This window comes from Symphalangus syndactylus, chromosome 2, assembly GCF_028878055.3.
Source record: "Symphalangus syndactylus isolate Jambi chromosome 2, NHGRI_mSymSyn1-v2.1_pri, whole genome shotgun sequence".
Classification (NCBI taxonomy): Eukaryota; Metazoa; Chordata; class Mammalia; order Primates; family Hylobatidae; genus Symphalangus; species Symphalangus syndactylus.
In genome coordinates this window covers 34376627-34390458 of record NC_072424.2, presented here as the reverse complement: position 1 = coordinate 34390458, position 13832 = coordinate 34376627, and the positions used below count along the sequence as shown (strand labels likewise).

The window sequence follows — 13832 nt, the reverse complement described above, 5'->3', positions numbered from 1 at the left end:
GGCAAGTGTTGTGTGGTGGGGTCTTTCAAATTATAGCCTCAATGTTCCTGAGCTGATCAACTGCATAAGATGGCACAGGAATCTGTACATCTTATTCTTTTATCCTAAAATTAGAGTAATAAAAATTATAGAGAGATTTCTTGAAATTTAAATCATGGCTTCGTTTTTAATCCCTAAATTTTACAAAATGATGATGAAATAATTATGCCAATAATCTATTTATGTGACTGGGAAACAATTAGACCAGTAATAGTGAAAAATAAAACAAGAAATTTAAAAGAAATTCTTAGCATCTTTTAAACATTTTTAAATTTTTATTTATTTATTAGCGATGGGGTCTTGCTCTGTCTTGAACTACTGGGCTCAAGTGATCCTACTGTGTCAGCCTTCCAAGTCGCTGGGATTACAGGTTCAAACCACCACACCTGGCTTTTTAAAACATTTTTATAGATCCTGAGATGCTGGTATGACTAAGACTTAAGAAAATAACTGTATCACTGGAAGATGTATTCAGTCACCAAAGAAATGCGTAACAGATTCCCATTTATCTCACAATGATTTATACAGAATATGATGTTCTAAGAGAATAAATTGACTTTTATAATACTAGTGAAATCAGTATTCTTTCTCTATAAACACTTTGTAGATTATTTTGAATAAAATCGTGGAACGTAGGACTGAAAAAGAACATAAGAGATCATTTTGCAAAATAGAAAACACAGGCCAAGGAAGTCCAGCAGCTTGCCCAAGGATCCCATATGTGGTGACAAACTTCAGATGAAGCACCCAGGTGTCCTGCCTTATTAGAATGCACACAGTCTCCCAATTGAGTGGGCTTTTTGTAAAATTGAAAACCTCTATGGGAAGTGTGTGTGTGTGTGTGTGTGTATGTGTTCCCAAAATAAAAATAATCAGCTGAAATTCTCCTTCATTCCAGGGCAATGGTGTGCTAGTCTGAAAATGTACAGCAATGGCCAGAGGAGTCTTATGTACCCTTGCAGGTACCATCAGGGGATGCTGCTAGTGTCCAGGTATCTTGACACTGTACTGCTGGACTGGGATCCCCCAGGACCACTGCCTGAAGGAAGGCAACACAGTCCCAGACACAGGCAGAGAGACCTGGCATCAGCATTACTGTGTCTGGATCAATTCTCTGTAGGGTAATGGTACCTGTATCCCTCCTTGCCCAAGAGGAACAAGGTATATCTTGATTGTATGGGCCCCTGGGTGGGTTGTTAAGTGCTTATATGTCTCTAATGTGTCAAAGGACGTGTGATTAAATGCACTTGTAAGATCTCTCCTAGTTTACTATTTCTAATAAAAATGAATACATATAACCCTTTGTCACATAGATTATGGAGTCTTTTCATATTTCAAGTTTTCTCAGTAAGAATTTTTATCTTTACTTTTTTGGGAGAGTTTTATTTATCACATTGAATTACGTATCTTTTGCATCTTATGTAAAATATGATGCTTAGTCTTTTATAATTAAGATTTTAGTTTTATAAAAGGGAAGGATTGAAACTTCCCTACCTAATACCAAGATCCATTTCTCAACTAGAACTGTGTAATGCAGCAAATAATATTATTTTTTAAAAAAGAAAGCATTACCATTGTTTCTTGGTCCTTTTAAAATGTTACTTTATGCAAAATGCACTGTGAACATGGCAGAAATAATGGTATCACATTGTGATAGGTGTTGTGGGCAGTGTGGTTTGCAACTCAGCATCCATACGCCCTCCTTCTGGAAAATCTCTTGAATATTCACTGGGAAACTATCCCTCCCCTATCTTCAGGGATGAGTGGAATGAATCTAACTCCTATTTCCAGGGCTGAGTTTGTGTGTTAATTATGCACTTAATTGCATTTCTCATACCCTGTGCATATGATTAGTTCACAGATGTTATTAAGACATTACAAGACATTTACTGAACCTTCTGGAAAGAAGAAGCATCTTTGTTCTTCCTTTTCCTACAGCAGGAATTTTTCTTCCCTCTCTGACAGTATGATGTGAGGTTGGCAACTGTGGTATCTGGGTGCACCCCAATGAGGCCTAAGATGAAACTAAAGGCATAGTGTGGAGACAAAAAGACAAGGTCCTTGGTGTATCATTTAAACTGCTGGATTGAGGCACACATGAGGCCAGACAAGTTCTGTACTTTATAGTTGATTGTGCCAATAACACTTACTTTTTAATTTTGGCTTAAGCTAGTTAGAGTGGCAACTTTCTTTCATTTCTAATTGATTCCCATTAGATGGGACCATTTAACCAATTATGGCCAAAGGGATATTTCATTTCTGAAAAAAAGCACTTACTTGCTGATTCAAGAGCACCCCCTCTCCCTCCAAAAGACCTTTCAGCACTCTCTTCCTCTCCTGCCGCACAGCACAGAGGAAGTATTCTTTGGTGGAACCCCCATCAGCCTGGCTCCCTGAGAGATTGTGCAAGAGGGACCCCTGCCAATCCACAATGAACTTATGGCATGAGTAAGACATAAACTACTGGGGTTTCAAAAACAACTGCCACCACAGAAAAACTTATTGTTTTCTATAACCAATATAGATGCTATGGTTCCACTCTTGGGGCTGTGGCATATACTTTACACACACGGATTACTCTAAATCTAGAAGGCAAAAATGCAGTGAGGCTTCTGTAACAAGTATTTCTACAGACTATTGACATGTGAATATGAAAAGGTAGACTGGATTAGAATTCAATATATTTTTTAAAATCCATTTATCAAGTATACTTACTGGGGTATTCAGATAAATCTTGCTTACACAAGCACAATCCTCCAGCCACCAAACACAAATTTCCCCTGAATGTGTAAGTGTCTGTAACAAAAAGAAAAACAAAAACTCTACATGGAAAATAAGACTTTCCTATGGAAGCATGTCCTACCTCCCTTTCCAGTGTGTTGATGACTTAGTATAAAATTTCATTTTATTTACGTAAATAATAAGGATTAAAAATACTTATTTTATCATTTCAACGCCAATGCTTTGTTTCTGAACAAATATTAACTATTATTTTTAATGCAATTTAAGTAATACATAACTAATTAGTATTAGAAAAGTAAAATAAATATTTTTCATGTAACATATTAAAGATAAAAGTTGCTTATAAAAATCAGTAAAACTATTGCCTAATGAACAAATGTAGAAATAGGAAACTATACACTGTTCTTTTTTAAATTACTAGAACTTTTTTTTTAGAGCAGTTTTAGGATTACAGAAAAATTGAGCAGAAAGTACAGAGAGTTCTCCTTCGCCTTCCCCTCCACACACCTATTACCCTACTATTAACTTCTTGCATTAGTGTGGTACATTTGTTACAATTGATGAGCCAATATTGACATATTATTATTGACTCCTTAGACTGAATTAATGTATTGTACATGGCAACTATTTCATTTTCAACCTCAGGTGGTACTGCTGCATTACCCGGAAAAGAAGATACTAAATAAATACTAACAGTTTACTGAGTGCTGATGACTCATTAGCAATGAATGTGTTTTAAAACGTATTAAAGCCTGGCTTGCAGAGCTTGGGTGGTGAAAACCAAAAGATGGCTCCTAAGATCTCAATTGTGTTGGCTGTTTTCAGAAGATGATATTATGAAGTCACAATATGAGGGTATCATTCTAACCGGGGGGTAGATTTGAGGATGGAAGTGTCTGGCATCTCCACCACAGTCTTCAAGGTCAGCCTCTGCCTCCTATTCGCATTGCTTTGCCCATGAACTTTCAAAGTTACCAAATAACATATAAAAAGGGATTTAAATCTTGCAACATCATCGTATCTTTAGTCCTACTGTGACACAGTAAAATATTCTTTACCATGAAGTGTTGGGTTCCAGGTGTGATAAAGTCAATTGCCTGAAATTTCCCATCACAAGCATCTAGGACTTTATTTAAGGTTGGCTCCTTACCAAAAGTGTAGATATAAACAGATCCCTGATAAACATACAAAAGAAAAGAAACATATTGTAATTGTTGTGTATATAGTTCAACAAATATTTATTAAATGCCTACTGTAACCAAGGCCCTATGTGGAAACAGAAGATGATAAATCACAGATCAACTCAGTAAGACCTTGACCCTGAAGGGCTTAAAATCCAGACACTTGATTTGTTTGTTTGTTTATTGATTGATTCGTTGATTCATTCATTCATTCACTTATTCATCATTTTATTTTATTTTATTTTAATTAATTAATTTTTTGAGACAAAGTCTTGCTATTGTTGCCCAGGTTGGAGTGCAATGGCACAATCTCAGCTCACTGCAACTTCCACCTCCCAGGTTCAAATGATTCTCCTGCCTCAGCCTCCTGAGTAGCTGGGATTACAGGCATGCGCCACCACGCCCAGCTAATTTTGTATTCTTACTAGAGACAGGGTTTCGACATGTTGGTCAGGCTGGTTTCAAACTCCTGACCTCAGGTGATCCGCCCGCCTCGGTCTCCCAAAGTGCTGGGATGACAGGCATAAGCCACTGTGCCTGGCCTCATAAATAACCATAAGACTTTCTTCTTCAATTCCAGACATTTGTTTTTTATTTTTAATTTTTTTAAATTTTATTATTTTTTTTGTGTGTGACTGAGTCTCCCTCTGTCGCCCAGGCTGGAGTGCAATGGCGGGATCTCGGCTCACTGCAACCTCTGCCTCCCAGGTTCAAGAGATTCACCTGCTTCAGCCTCCTGAGTAGCTGGGATTACAGGTGCCCGCCACTGTGCTCAGCTAATTTTTGTATTTTTACTAGAGACGGGGTTTCACCATGTTGGCCAGGCTGGTCTCAAACTCCTGACCTCAAGTAATCCACCCTACTCGACCTCCCAAAGTGCTGGGATTATAGGCATGAGCCACCACGCCTGGTCTCCTAGACATTTATTTTTTAATTTACAGAACATAACAAAACATTTTTTCCTGTTTCAAAAATAATATCTATTTATGTAGAAAATTTGGAAAATGTGGAAAACCCAAAAAGTTGTTAAGATGTACTAAATCCTACCACATGCTAAATATAATGGAAGGAACACTAAACATTTAAACAAGCCTTTGTAGAAATAGTTGAGGTATGGCTGAAGCTGTCACTTTATGCTTATTATTTTCAGCTCCCAAACTCACCTCTAAAAAAAAATCTATTCTGTAATGAATGCATCTCTACCAAGTAGCTGGTAATATAATATGGTCACTTAACCAGGAATAAGAAGTCTGCTTTCAGCTAATCACAAGTTCTTCGTGTTTACTTGAGTTAAACATAAATATTTCTGGTCTTATCTAAAAAAATATGATCACGGAACTTACCTTCCGCTGGGAGATTCAGACAATAAATAATACAACCAAATAAAATACACTGTAAGTTAAACAGTGATAATTGTAAGAAGAAAGAAAATATGACAGAGAAGGAGAACATTATATAGCAAAATAAGAGGGTGAAATTTTAAAGTGCGTGTTTAAGAAAGACTTCAGTGAGAAGGTGTGGCAGGCCAGGTCTCACTAACAGCTGAACAGGCAGGCCTCCATGACAACTGTTTCAGCAATGACTGAGTGGTTAAGTTAAATATTAAAAGCTAATAGAGCCAGTGCCCTTATACAAACGCTTGAATGTAACAAAACCCCACCAAGAGTTTTGCCTAGGCCTTTCCTGGGCCTTGAAGCATGACAAGATAACGAAGGAATTCTTAACAGGACTCACTTAGGATTAAATAAGTTTTATCGGGGGGTCGGAAGAAACTCCCCAGACCTCCACAAACAAGCTTTATTGGGGGTCTAAAGGAACTCCCCAAACCTCCATGATTTAGCAGGAGACAAAATAAGGGTAATCATCCCTGGCACTTGAACCTATCTAGATTAAGTAAATTTACTGAGGCTCCAGAGGAAGGTCTTCAGGACTCAGGCCTTAGTTATATATTAAAGTTAATCACTTACGTCTTTAGATGAATGCACACTTGCATGTAGACATATAGTTTAGAACGTATATAAGCTCTGGAAAGCTTTGTAATATTGAGTTGGTCCAGTGATATTTTCCCAGCCTTCTCCCTGTATCCGGTTATAGAAATAAACTCCCTTCTTTCCCAGTTCATCTGCATCTCGTCATTGGGCCAGAAGAACAAACAGCCCAACCCTCGGTTCGGTCCGGGAACAAAGGTAACTTTAGAGAAAAGACTTGAAGGTTCATGCCTATAATCCCGGCACTTTGGGAGGCTGAGGCGGGCGGATCACTTCAGGCCAGGAGTTTGAGACCAGCCTGGCCAATGTGGTGAAACCCCATCTTTACTAAGAATACAAAAATTTAGCTGGGCATGGTGGCGCACACCTGTAGTCCCAGCTACTCAGAAGGCTGAGGCATGAGAATCACTTGAACCTGGGAGGTAGAGGCTGCAATGAGCTCACATCACACCACTGCACTCCAGCCTGGGCGACAGAGGAAGACTCTGTCTCAAAAAAAAAAAAAAAAAAAAGACCCAAAGGAAATGAGGAAACAATCCATGTAGATTCTGTGGGAAGAGCATTCCAGACAGAGGAAAAAGCCAGTACAAAGACTCTGAGGGAGAAGCATGTCTGGCAGGTTCAAGGAAACAGCATGATGGCCAGTGTGGCTGGAGCAGGATGGACAAGAGTTCAAAGTAGTGGCAGATAAGGCCAGAGGTGGGGACTGGAGTCCATGTCATAAAGGGCCTTTAAAAACATAGTAAGGATTTTGGCTTTTTCTCAGAATGACAGGAAATCACTGGAGGGCTCTGCCTAGTAGAGACAAATGCTTTGCTCACCTTGGCTGCTATATTGAGAATACATTGTTTATTCTATCATGTAATGAAAGAAGTGTATTAAAATGTTCCATTAATATCAAAGCTTTGTTTCTCCTTGTCACTCTGTCATGTTTTGTTTTAAATCTCTAAGGCTATGCTATTAGGTACATACATATTTTAAGTATTTATATATTCCTGGTAAATTTAATATTTTATTATTCTGAAATAAGCCCATTTATCTTTAGTAATGATTTTTACCTTAAAACCTATTTTGTCTAATGTTAATATATTTCCACTGGTTTTCTTTTGGTTAATGTTTACATATCTTTTTCCATCTTTTTATATTTGGGTTTAAACATAGATTTTAATTTATGCTTTTTGTTTATCTCAATTGTTTTGCATTTCATTTTCTTTCTCTTTTTTACCTTGTTTTGGGTTAAACTTTTTTTTTACATTTCACTTTCTCTAGTTTGGAAATTTCATCTACTGTTCCTATTCTTTCAGTGGTTACCTTAGAAGTTGTAACATGTATACCTAATATATCAACATCAAAACTTACTTTAAGCTTTATTCTCCTCCTGGGTTATATGGGATCCTTGGAACACTTTATTCTATATACTCTGCTCCCCCGCCACCCCCAACTTATATTATTGTTAGTTGGGATTTTAGTTCAATATTATTTTTAAACCTACTTTCACATTTTTTTTTTTTTGCTGTTGTATGCAGTGTTCATTTACCGTACATCTTCTACAATGTGTCATTCTCCACCCATTACTACTGCTCTTTATTTTTGTTGCATCATAGACCTTCCCACCTGGGATCATTTTCCTCTGCCTGAAGTAAATTCTTTAGAATTTTCTCTAGTGATAGTCAGCTGCTGACACACTCTTTTGGAGTGTCTAAAATGTCTTTTTTCACCTGCATACTGAAAAGATGTTTTCATTGGGTATAGAATTCTAGGTGGTAATTATTTTCTTTCATTACATCAGGGGTCATCAACTTTTTCTATAAATAGGCTGACAGTAAATATGTTAGGCTTTGCAAACCATGTAGTCTCTGCCACAACTATTTAATGCTGCCATTGTGGTGTGAAAGAAGCCATAAACAATATGTAAGTGGGTGTGGCTATGTTCCAATAAAATCTTATTTGAAAAACATGCAGCAGGCTAGTTTTGCCCCATGGAGCCACAGTTTGCTGACCCCTGCACTACATTGAAGATATTATTCCACTATTTCTTGCTTACATTATTGCCACAGAGAAGTCAGCTATTAGTCTAATTGAAATTCCTTAGAAGTAATCTGTCTTTTCTCTGACTGCTTTTAAAATTTTCTCTGTCTTTGGTTTTCAACAGTTTCACTTTGGTAAGTCTAAGTGTGGATATCATTTTATGTATTCTGTTTGGGATTCACTGGTCCTCTTCAATCTGTAAATTCATGTCTTTAAGCAATTCTGGAAAATCCCCAGTCAATATCTCTTTAATTATTGCCTCTGTCCCACTTTCTCCTCTCTGGACTCTAATCAAACATATGTTAGGTCTTTTCACTGTATTGTTCTTATCTCTTATGTTCCCTTCTGTATTTCCTACCCTTTTGCTTTTCTAGGTGACATTCTGAATAACTTCTTCTGATCTATCTTCAAATTCATTTATTCTCTCTTTGGCTATGTCCAACCTTTTGTCAGACATGTTCATTTAATTTTTACTTTGCTAGTGTATTTTTCTTCTTTAGAAGTTCTATTTGGGTCTTTCCTCCTTCGTTTATGATATCTTTTTCCTAGTTTCCTATTCTCCATAGATATTTTAAGTTAGTCATTTATTTATTAAAACATAAGTTAGCATAGTTTTTTTTTTTAAAAAAACTTCTGGTAATTATCAGAAACAAAAGTCTTTCCATACTTAAATTTAAGTTTCTTTCAGGCAGAAAATCATTGAATTTGTTTGCAATTCATCTAAAATGATTGTCTAGCAATATAAATATCTGCTAATCTTGATGTCTGAAGATCATTCCATTAATTAGGAATCTTTCTAGCAGTACAATTGAAGTAAATGTTTTAATCTTGCAATAATTCATTTTTCTTCTTATAGAACCCACATTTTCTTTGGAGAACAACCTATGCCCCAATCTCAGTTCTCATTTAAGTGGGCTGACTCTACCCACATCCAAGGCTATGCATGTGACTTAGGCCTGGCCAATCAGAGCTTAGGATTCCTATGGTACAAGTGATTGACCCAGGGGTAGACACGTGATTCAGTTAGTGCAATGAGTCTAGATTCCAAGATTTTTTCTTTTCTAGCTGGTATCTTTCCACCAGGGACATCAAGCAGGCAGAAATATAAGCTAGAGTTGCATATAACTCTTAACACCACAAGGGGAGAGTCTGCGTGGAAATGGAGGCAGCAGAGAGGAAACAGCCAAGAGATGGAAAAAAACAAGGCGTGGTGGCATCGTGGCAACTCTTGTATTCAGATTCACTCCTTGCCCTTTCAGTTACATGCACAAAAATAAACCAATAGCTCTTTGTAATTTAGGCCTTTTAAATTGGGTATTTTTTCATTTACAACCTAGAGTCTTGACTAGTAGAGTACCACTGTGCAGCATACTCTGCTCCTCATTCCTGTCATGTAATGATGATAATAATATTATCTGAAAATCACATATCAAGAAATTACCATCCAACATACCTTGTCTGTTTGAATCAGCAACATTGTATAATTGGGAGAAAATGTCATATGTTCTACAGGTCTTTCAATCTCAAGAAAATCCTCGATTGTGTAACTTCTATCTTTAATAATAAAAGAATACACAAAGCCATCCTAGAGATGAGTGAGATAAATGTAGAAAATCAGTCTTAGTCAATGTATAGTATACTTGCCTCATCAGACAAGCTAAGGCTTATTGATTACTTCTACTGTTTATTTGGAATCATCATCTATGTTTGCATAGATGCACTGTCCTCTCATCTTTATTTAGACAACTTTTAACTATGTTCCCTGGTCAAGCTTCAGTTTGATCTCTTTTGTGATACATTTTTCAATTACCTAAAACTTTACTGACCTCTCCTTTTTTTGAGTTTCTCTAGTATCCCTCTTCTTACTACATTCTTCACTGCACAGGAGGTAGGAAAAATGAAGTAGAGTTTGTGTGGCTTGTATATAGCAGTTTCTTTCCTTCAAAGGACACTAGCCCTCCTGTATGCTCTTTAATCATTATTATGTGCATTTCTTATCTCCCTAAATCACCCAAGGGTAGGCAGTGTGCCTTTTATTCCCTTCAGATCCTCTTTTTCTGTTCCTCATACAGTAGTAGAACATGGCAAATATCCAATATAAATGGGTTGGTTGATTGGCTGGTTGTGAATAGATTTAGGCTAATTTTATTATTCTCAAGAGGAATTTGAGTTATTTTTACAATAATGAAAACACTTTGAGGAAATTTACTTATCATTTTCTAGATTAGATCTGTTATAACTAAGAGTGGGGACTTTAGATGGCTGGGTTCAAATGCTTGGGCCCTGGAAGGGAAAGCAGGCAAGGTGCTTTTTTTGAGCTCATTTCCATTCTCCATCACTCACCAGAGCAAATGGTATAATAATTCCTTTAAAGGGGGTTAAACAAACATCAAGGGTGGTCTTGAAGAGGACAAGAGTCATAAAAGGCCACAAATGCAGACTAAATAGAAGTGGAGGAGGGGATAGTCCACTGCAAGGTTGGGGGAGCTAAGTGTAGGTGTATGTGCTCCAGATGGCTTCCTGAGGGTAGAATGTCTCTCACCCTGATGTCACTGCCTAGCTACCCTCAAGGTCCTGGAGATGTCATCTGTGGCAGTGAAACGGACTATGCTAACATCTGGGATAGTTACAACTAGACCTAGGTTTTAGTATAGGTCAGTTCCACACCTTAGCATTGTTTACATTGATTAAAATGGAAAAACATGGTCTGGGCCGGGCACGGTGGCTCATGCCTGTAATCCCAGCACTTTGGGAGGCTGAGGCGGGCGGATCATGAGGTTAGGAGATCGAGACCATCCTGGCTAACACGGTGAAACCCTGTCTCTACTAAAAATACAATAATTAGCCAGGCGTGGTGGTGGGCATCTGTAGTCCCAGCTACTGGAGAGGCTGAGGCAGGAGAATGGCGTGAACCCGGGAGGTAGAGCTTGCAGTGAGCTGAGATGGCGCCACTGCACTCCAGCCTGGGAGACAGAGCAAGACTCCGTCTCAAAAAAACAAAACAAAACAAAACAAAACAAAAAAACAAAAGAAAAAGAAAAACATGGTCTGACCCCTTTTATTACTTACTGAGGCTGAGTTCTAATAAATGACAGAAAAGACTTTGGAGTTTGATACACCTATGTTCAAGCCCTAACTCTTCCAATTACTTGCTGGTGAACTCTGTAAGATTAGATTCCTTGTCTGTAAAAGGAGGATGTCAATAGTTTCTATTTGATAAGGTTGTTGTGAGGACCTATAAGATAATACAAGTAAAGTACTTAGTTTGGTGCCTGGCACAAAGCAAGCACCAGGTAAATAGAGGCTATTAATACTGATTTGAATATCAACAATAACATTATGATACATGTAAGTTAAATGGGCATTCACAAGAGTCTAAGCTGCAGCTTAGACAAAGGGTTCCAAACTGGTGTCTGATAACCTAATACATTAAGTGTAGAAATGAGCACGGAACTGGGTTACAGATATTAGGTATTTTTTCATTGCGGAAGGGCAATGGATTTTTAAATTCTATTTGTGTTTGTTTGCAGTAATATATGGTAGTTCATTATATCGTTCCCTCTATTTTGTATAGATTTGAAGCTATTCATAATAAATCTTTTTTAATAGTACCCAAAGAGGAAAACATTTTAATTAATAATGTGACAGATCTGACATCCTAAAATATGGCTCATAATTGTAAATGGCAACAAATGGGAATTGTGAATTTTCTCTAAACCAATTAATTTTGTAAAAAAGAATACATTACAATTCCAGAAGCCAGCACGCCCTCCTTCTGATATACCAAGGTTACTGGGCTGATAAAATTTCTTCTGTCTTCTGGAAAAGAAAAACAAGGTAAAGCAAGTGACATGTAATTAAAAGTACAATGTAACAATGAATAATAAAAGCTGCTTTTACTGATGTAAGTCTTATAAGTTGTTTTTGAATTCTCTATCATCAGATCTATGTAACTAACATAGATGCTAGATTAGAGAGAGGAGCAAGGCTGGAGGGTACAGTAGTAGTAAAGGGAAGAGAGAAAGGGAGTAGGGAGGGAAGTCAAACCTCATGGCCTCAGTTTTACAGGGAAAGTGAGTCAGAGAATAGGAAAAAAGGCAGATGAGGGACAATGCAATGGGGAAAACTTGCTGGAGGGGGTGGTATTTGAGCTGGGCATTGGCAGATTCAGAGACAATAAGTGCCAAGGGAATGGGCTAGAGGCATGTCTGTGAAATGGTGAAAATAAATGACTGGCTCAGAAAACTCATACTAGGGCATAGTTGGAAATAATATTAATGGAGTAGGTAGGATCAGATTAGGGAGAACGTGAAATCAAGGCAGAGCACTTCTTGAGCTGGGTGTTAAAAGTGGCCTTCAAAAAGGCAATTTGACAGAGATAAGCTGCCTAGTTTGGGTCAGATGTAGATTAAGGTCAGTGAAGTCCATCCTAAGGTTGTTACAGAAATCAAGTGTGAAATAGTAAGAGCAATTGAAATAGAGAGTGCTTTGGACAGGTTTGAGGAGCTTGTCTTGGCAAGGCCCCCTCCTCCCAGGGTCTACATCTACTGCTCAATGAGCGAACAGTGGCTCCTGTGACCCAGGCCCAACCATGGCCACAGCTGATGGGGTCAGGAATAGACACTATATCTAAGGCAGAATGGATCAGGTTCTCTTTCAAATTCTAGCTGAGCAATATGGCAGGGTGTGGTGGCTCCTGCCTGTAATCCCAGCACTTTGGGAGGCCAAGGCAGGCAGATCACTTGAGGTCAGGAGTTCAAGATCAGTCTGGCCAGGATGACGAAACCCCATCTCTATTAAAAATACAAAAATTAGCCAGGCATGGTAGTGTGTGCCTATAATTCCAGGTAGTGGGAGGCTGAGGCATGAGATTGCTTGAACCCGGGAGGCGGAGGTTGCAGTGAGCCAAGATTGCACCACTGCATCCTAGCCTGGGTGACAGAATGAGACTCTGTCTAAAAAAAAAAAAACAAAAAAACAACACTTCTAACTGAGCAATAGTAAGGTAATTTTCAAGATGGCTTTTGGGCTTAAGAGATGATCAGCTTGGAGAAAAGGGTTGGGGTGGGGGCAGGAAAGGGTATGATTAGCAGACTAAGCAGAATGGGCATATCTATAGAAAAGGATACAGCACAGTAGCCAAGAACTTGGACTCTGAGGTATTATTGCCTGGGTTCAGGTGTCAGCTCCACAGTTTATGTGGACTGGGCCATGTTTCCTAACGTATCTCTTCTGTATCATGGAGATTAATGTGTCTCTCCTCATAATGTTGTTCTGAGGATTACATGAAATATGCATTTAAAGTGATGGTAGAATGCCAACAGCATAGTAACAGCCAGAGGATTAAAAAGGAGGATTCAAAGATGTCTCCAAGAAAGAGAAAAATAGGGAAAACCAAAAAAACCAACACCCATGGCTATACAGGAATATGAAGCAGGACAGTTTCTCACCCAATGGTGATTCCTCTTCTATCTTATTAAGTACAGTCACTTTCAAGGTGTCTCCATTAATCATTAAAAGATGACCCTCTTCACAGCCAACATACAAGTCACTTGTTGGAGTCCAGCAATGCATAGTTGGGTGAAGCAAAGGATATAGATCATCTTTCGGCTTCAGAGAGAGAATAAAACCTTGTGTTAAGAAAACAATCACGGCTAAGGGCCTGAGAAATACTCACCAGAACAACTGACAAAAAGGAACCATCCTTAACCCCATAGACACAGAAAACATAGGAACATCAAGCACTCATCATAATAATTTTTTTAAAGGACAGATTGACTTTAATTTATTATTTGTACATTTCATGCCCTCATAGCCTTAGATAGTTATAAAATAAACAGTTGGGTAACAGTCT

At 38.1% G+C, this 13832-nt stretch overlaps 1 protein-coding gene across 2 annotated transcripts in view; it reads right to left on the bottom strand.

The window, feature by feature from the left end:
* CFAP43 (cilia and flagella associated protein 43) overlaps positions 1–13832 on the bottom strand; it is a 98534-nt gene that overhangs the window by 60369 nt on the left and 24333 nt on the right. The window contains exons 6-10 of one of the 2 annotated variants that reach the window (XM_055249946.2): positions 13429–13588; positions 11727–11794; positions 9432–9563; positions 3840–3956; positions 2755–2835 (exon numbers count right to left, since the gene is read on the bottom strand). In XM_055249946.2, the coding sequence (XP_055105921.2) occupies positions 2755–2835; positions 3840–3956; positions 9432–9563; positions 11727–11794; positions 13429–13588 (558 nt within the window). Of the gene's footprint in view, positions 1–2754; positions 2836–3839; positions 3957–9431; positions 9564–11726; positions 11798–13428; positions 13589–13832 lie in introns of both variants that reach the window. The other variant, XM_063626989.1, reaches the window with a different exon arrangement.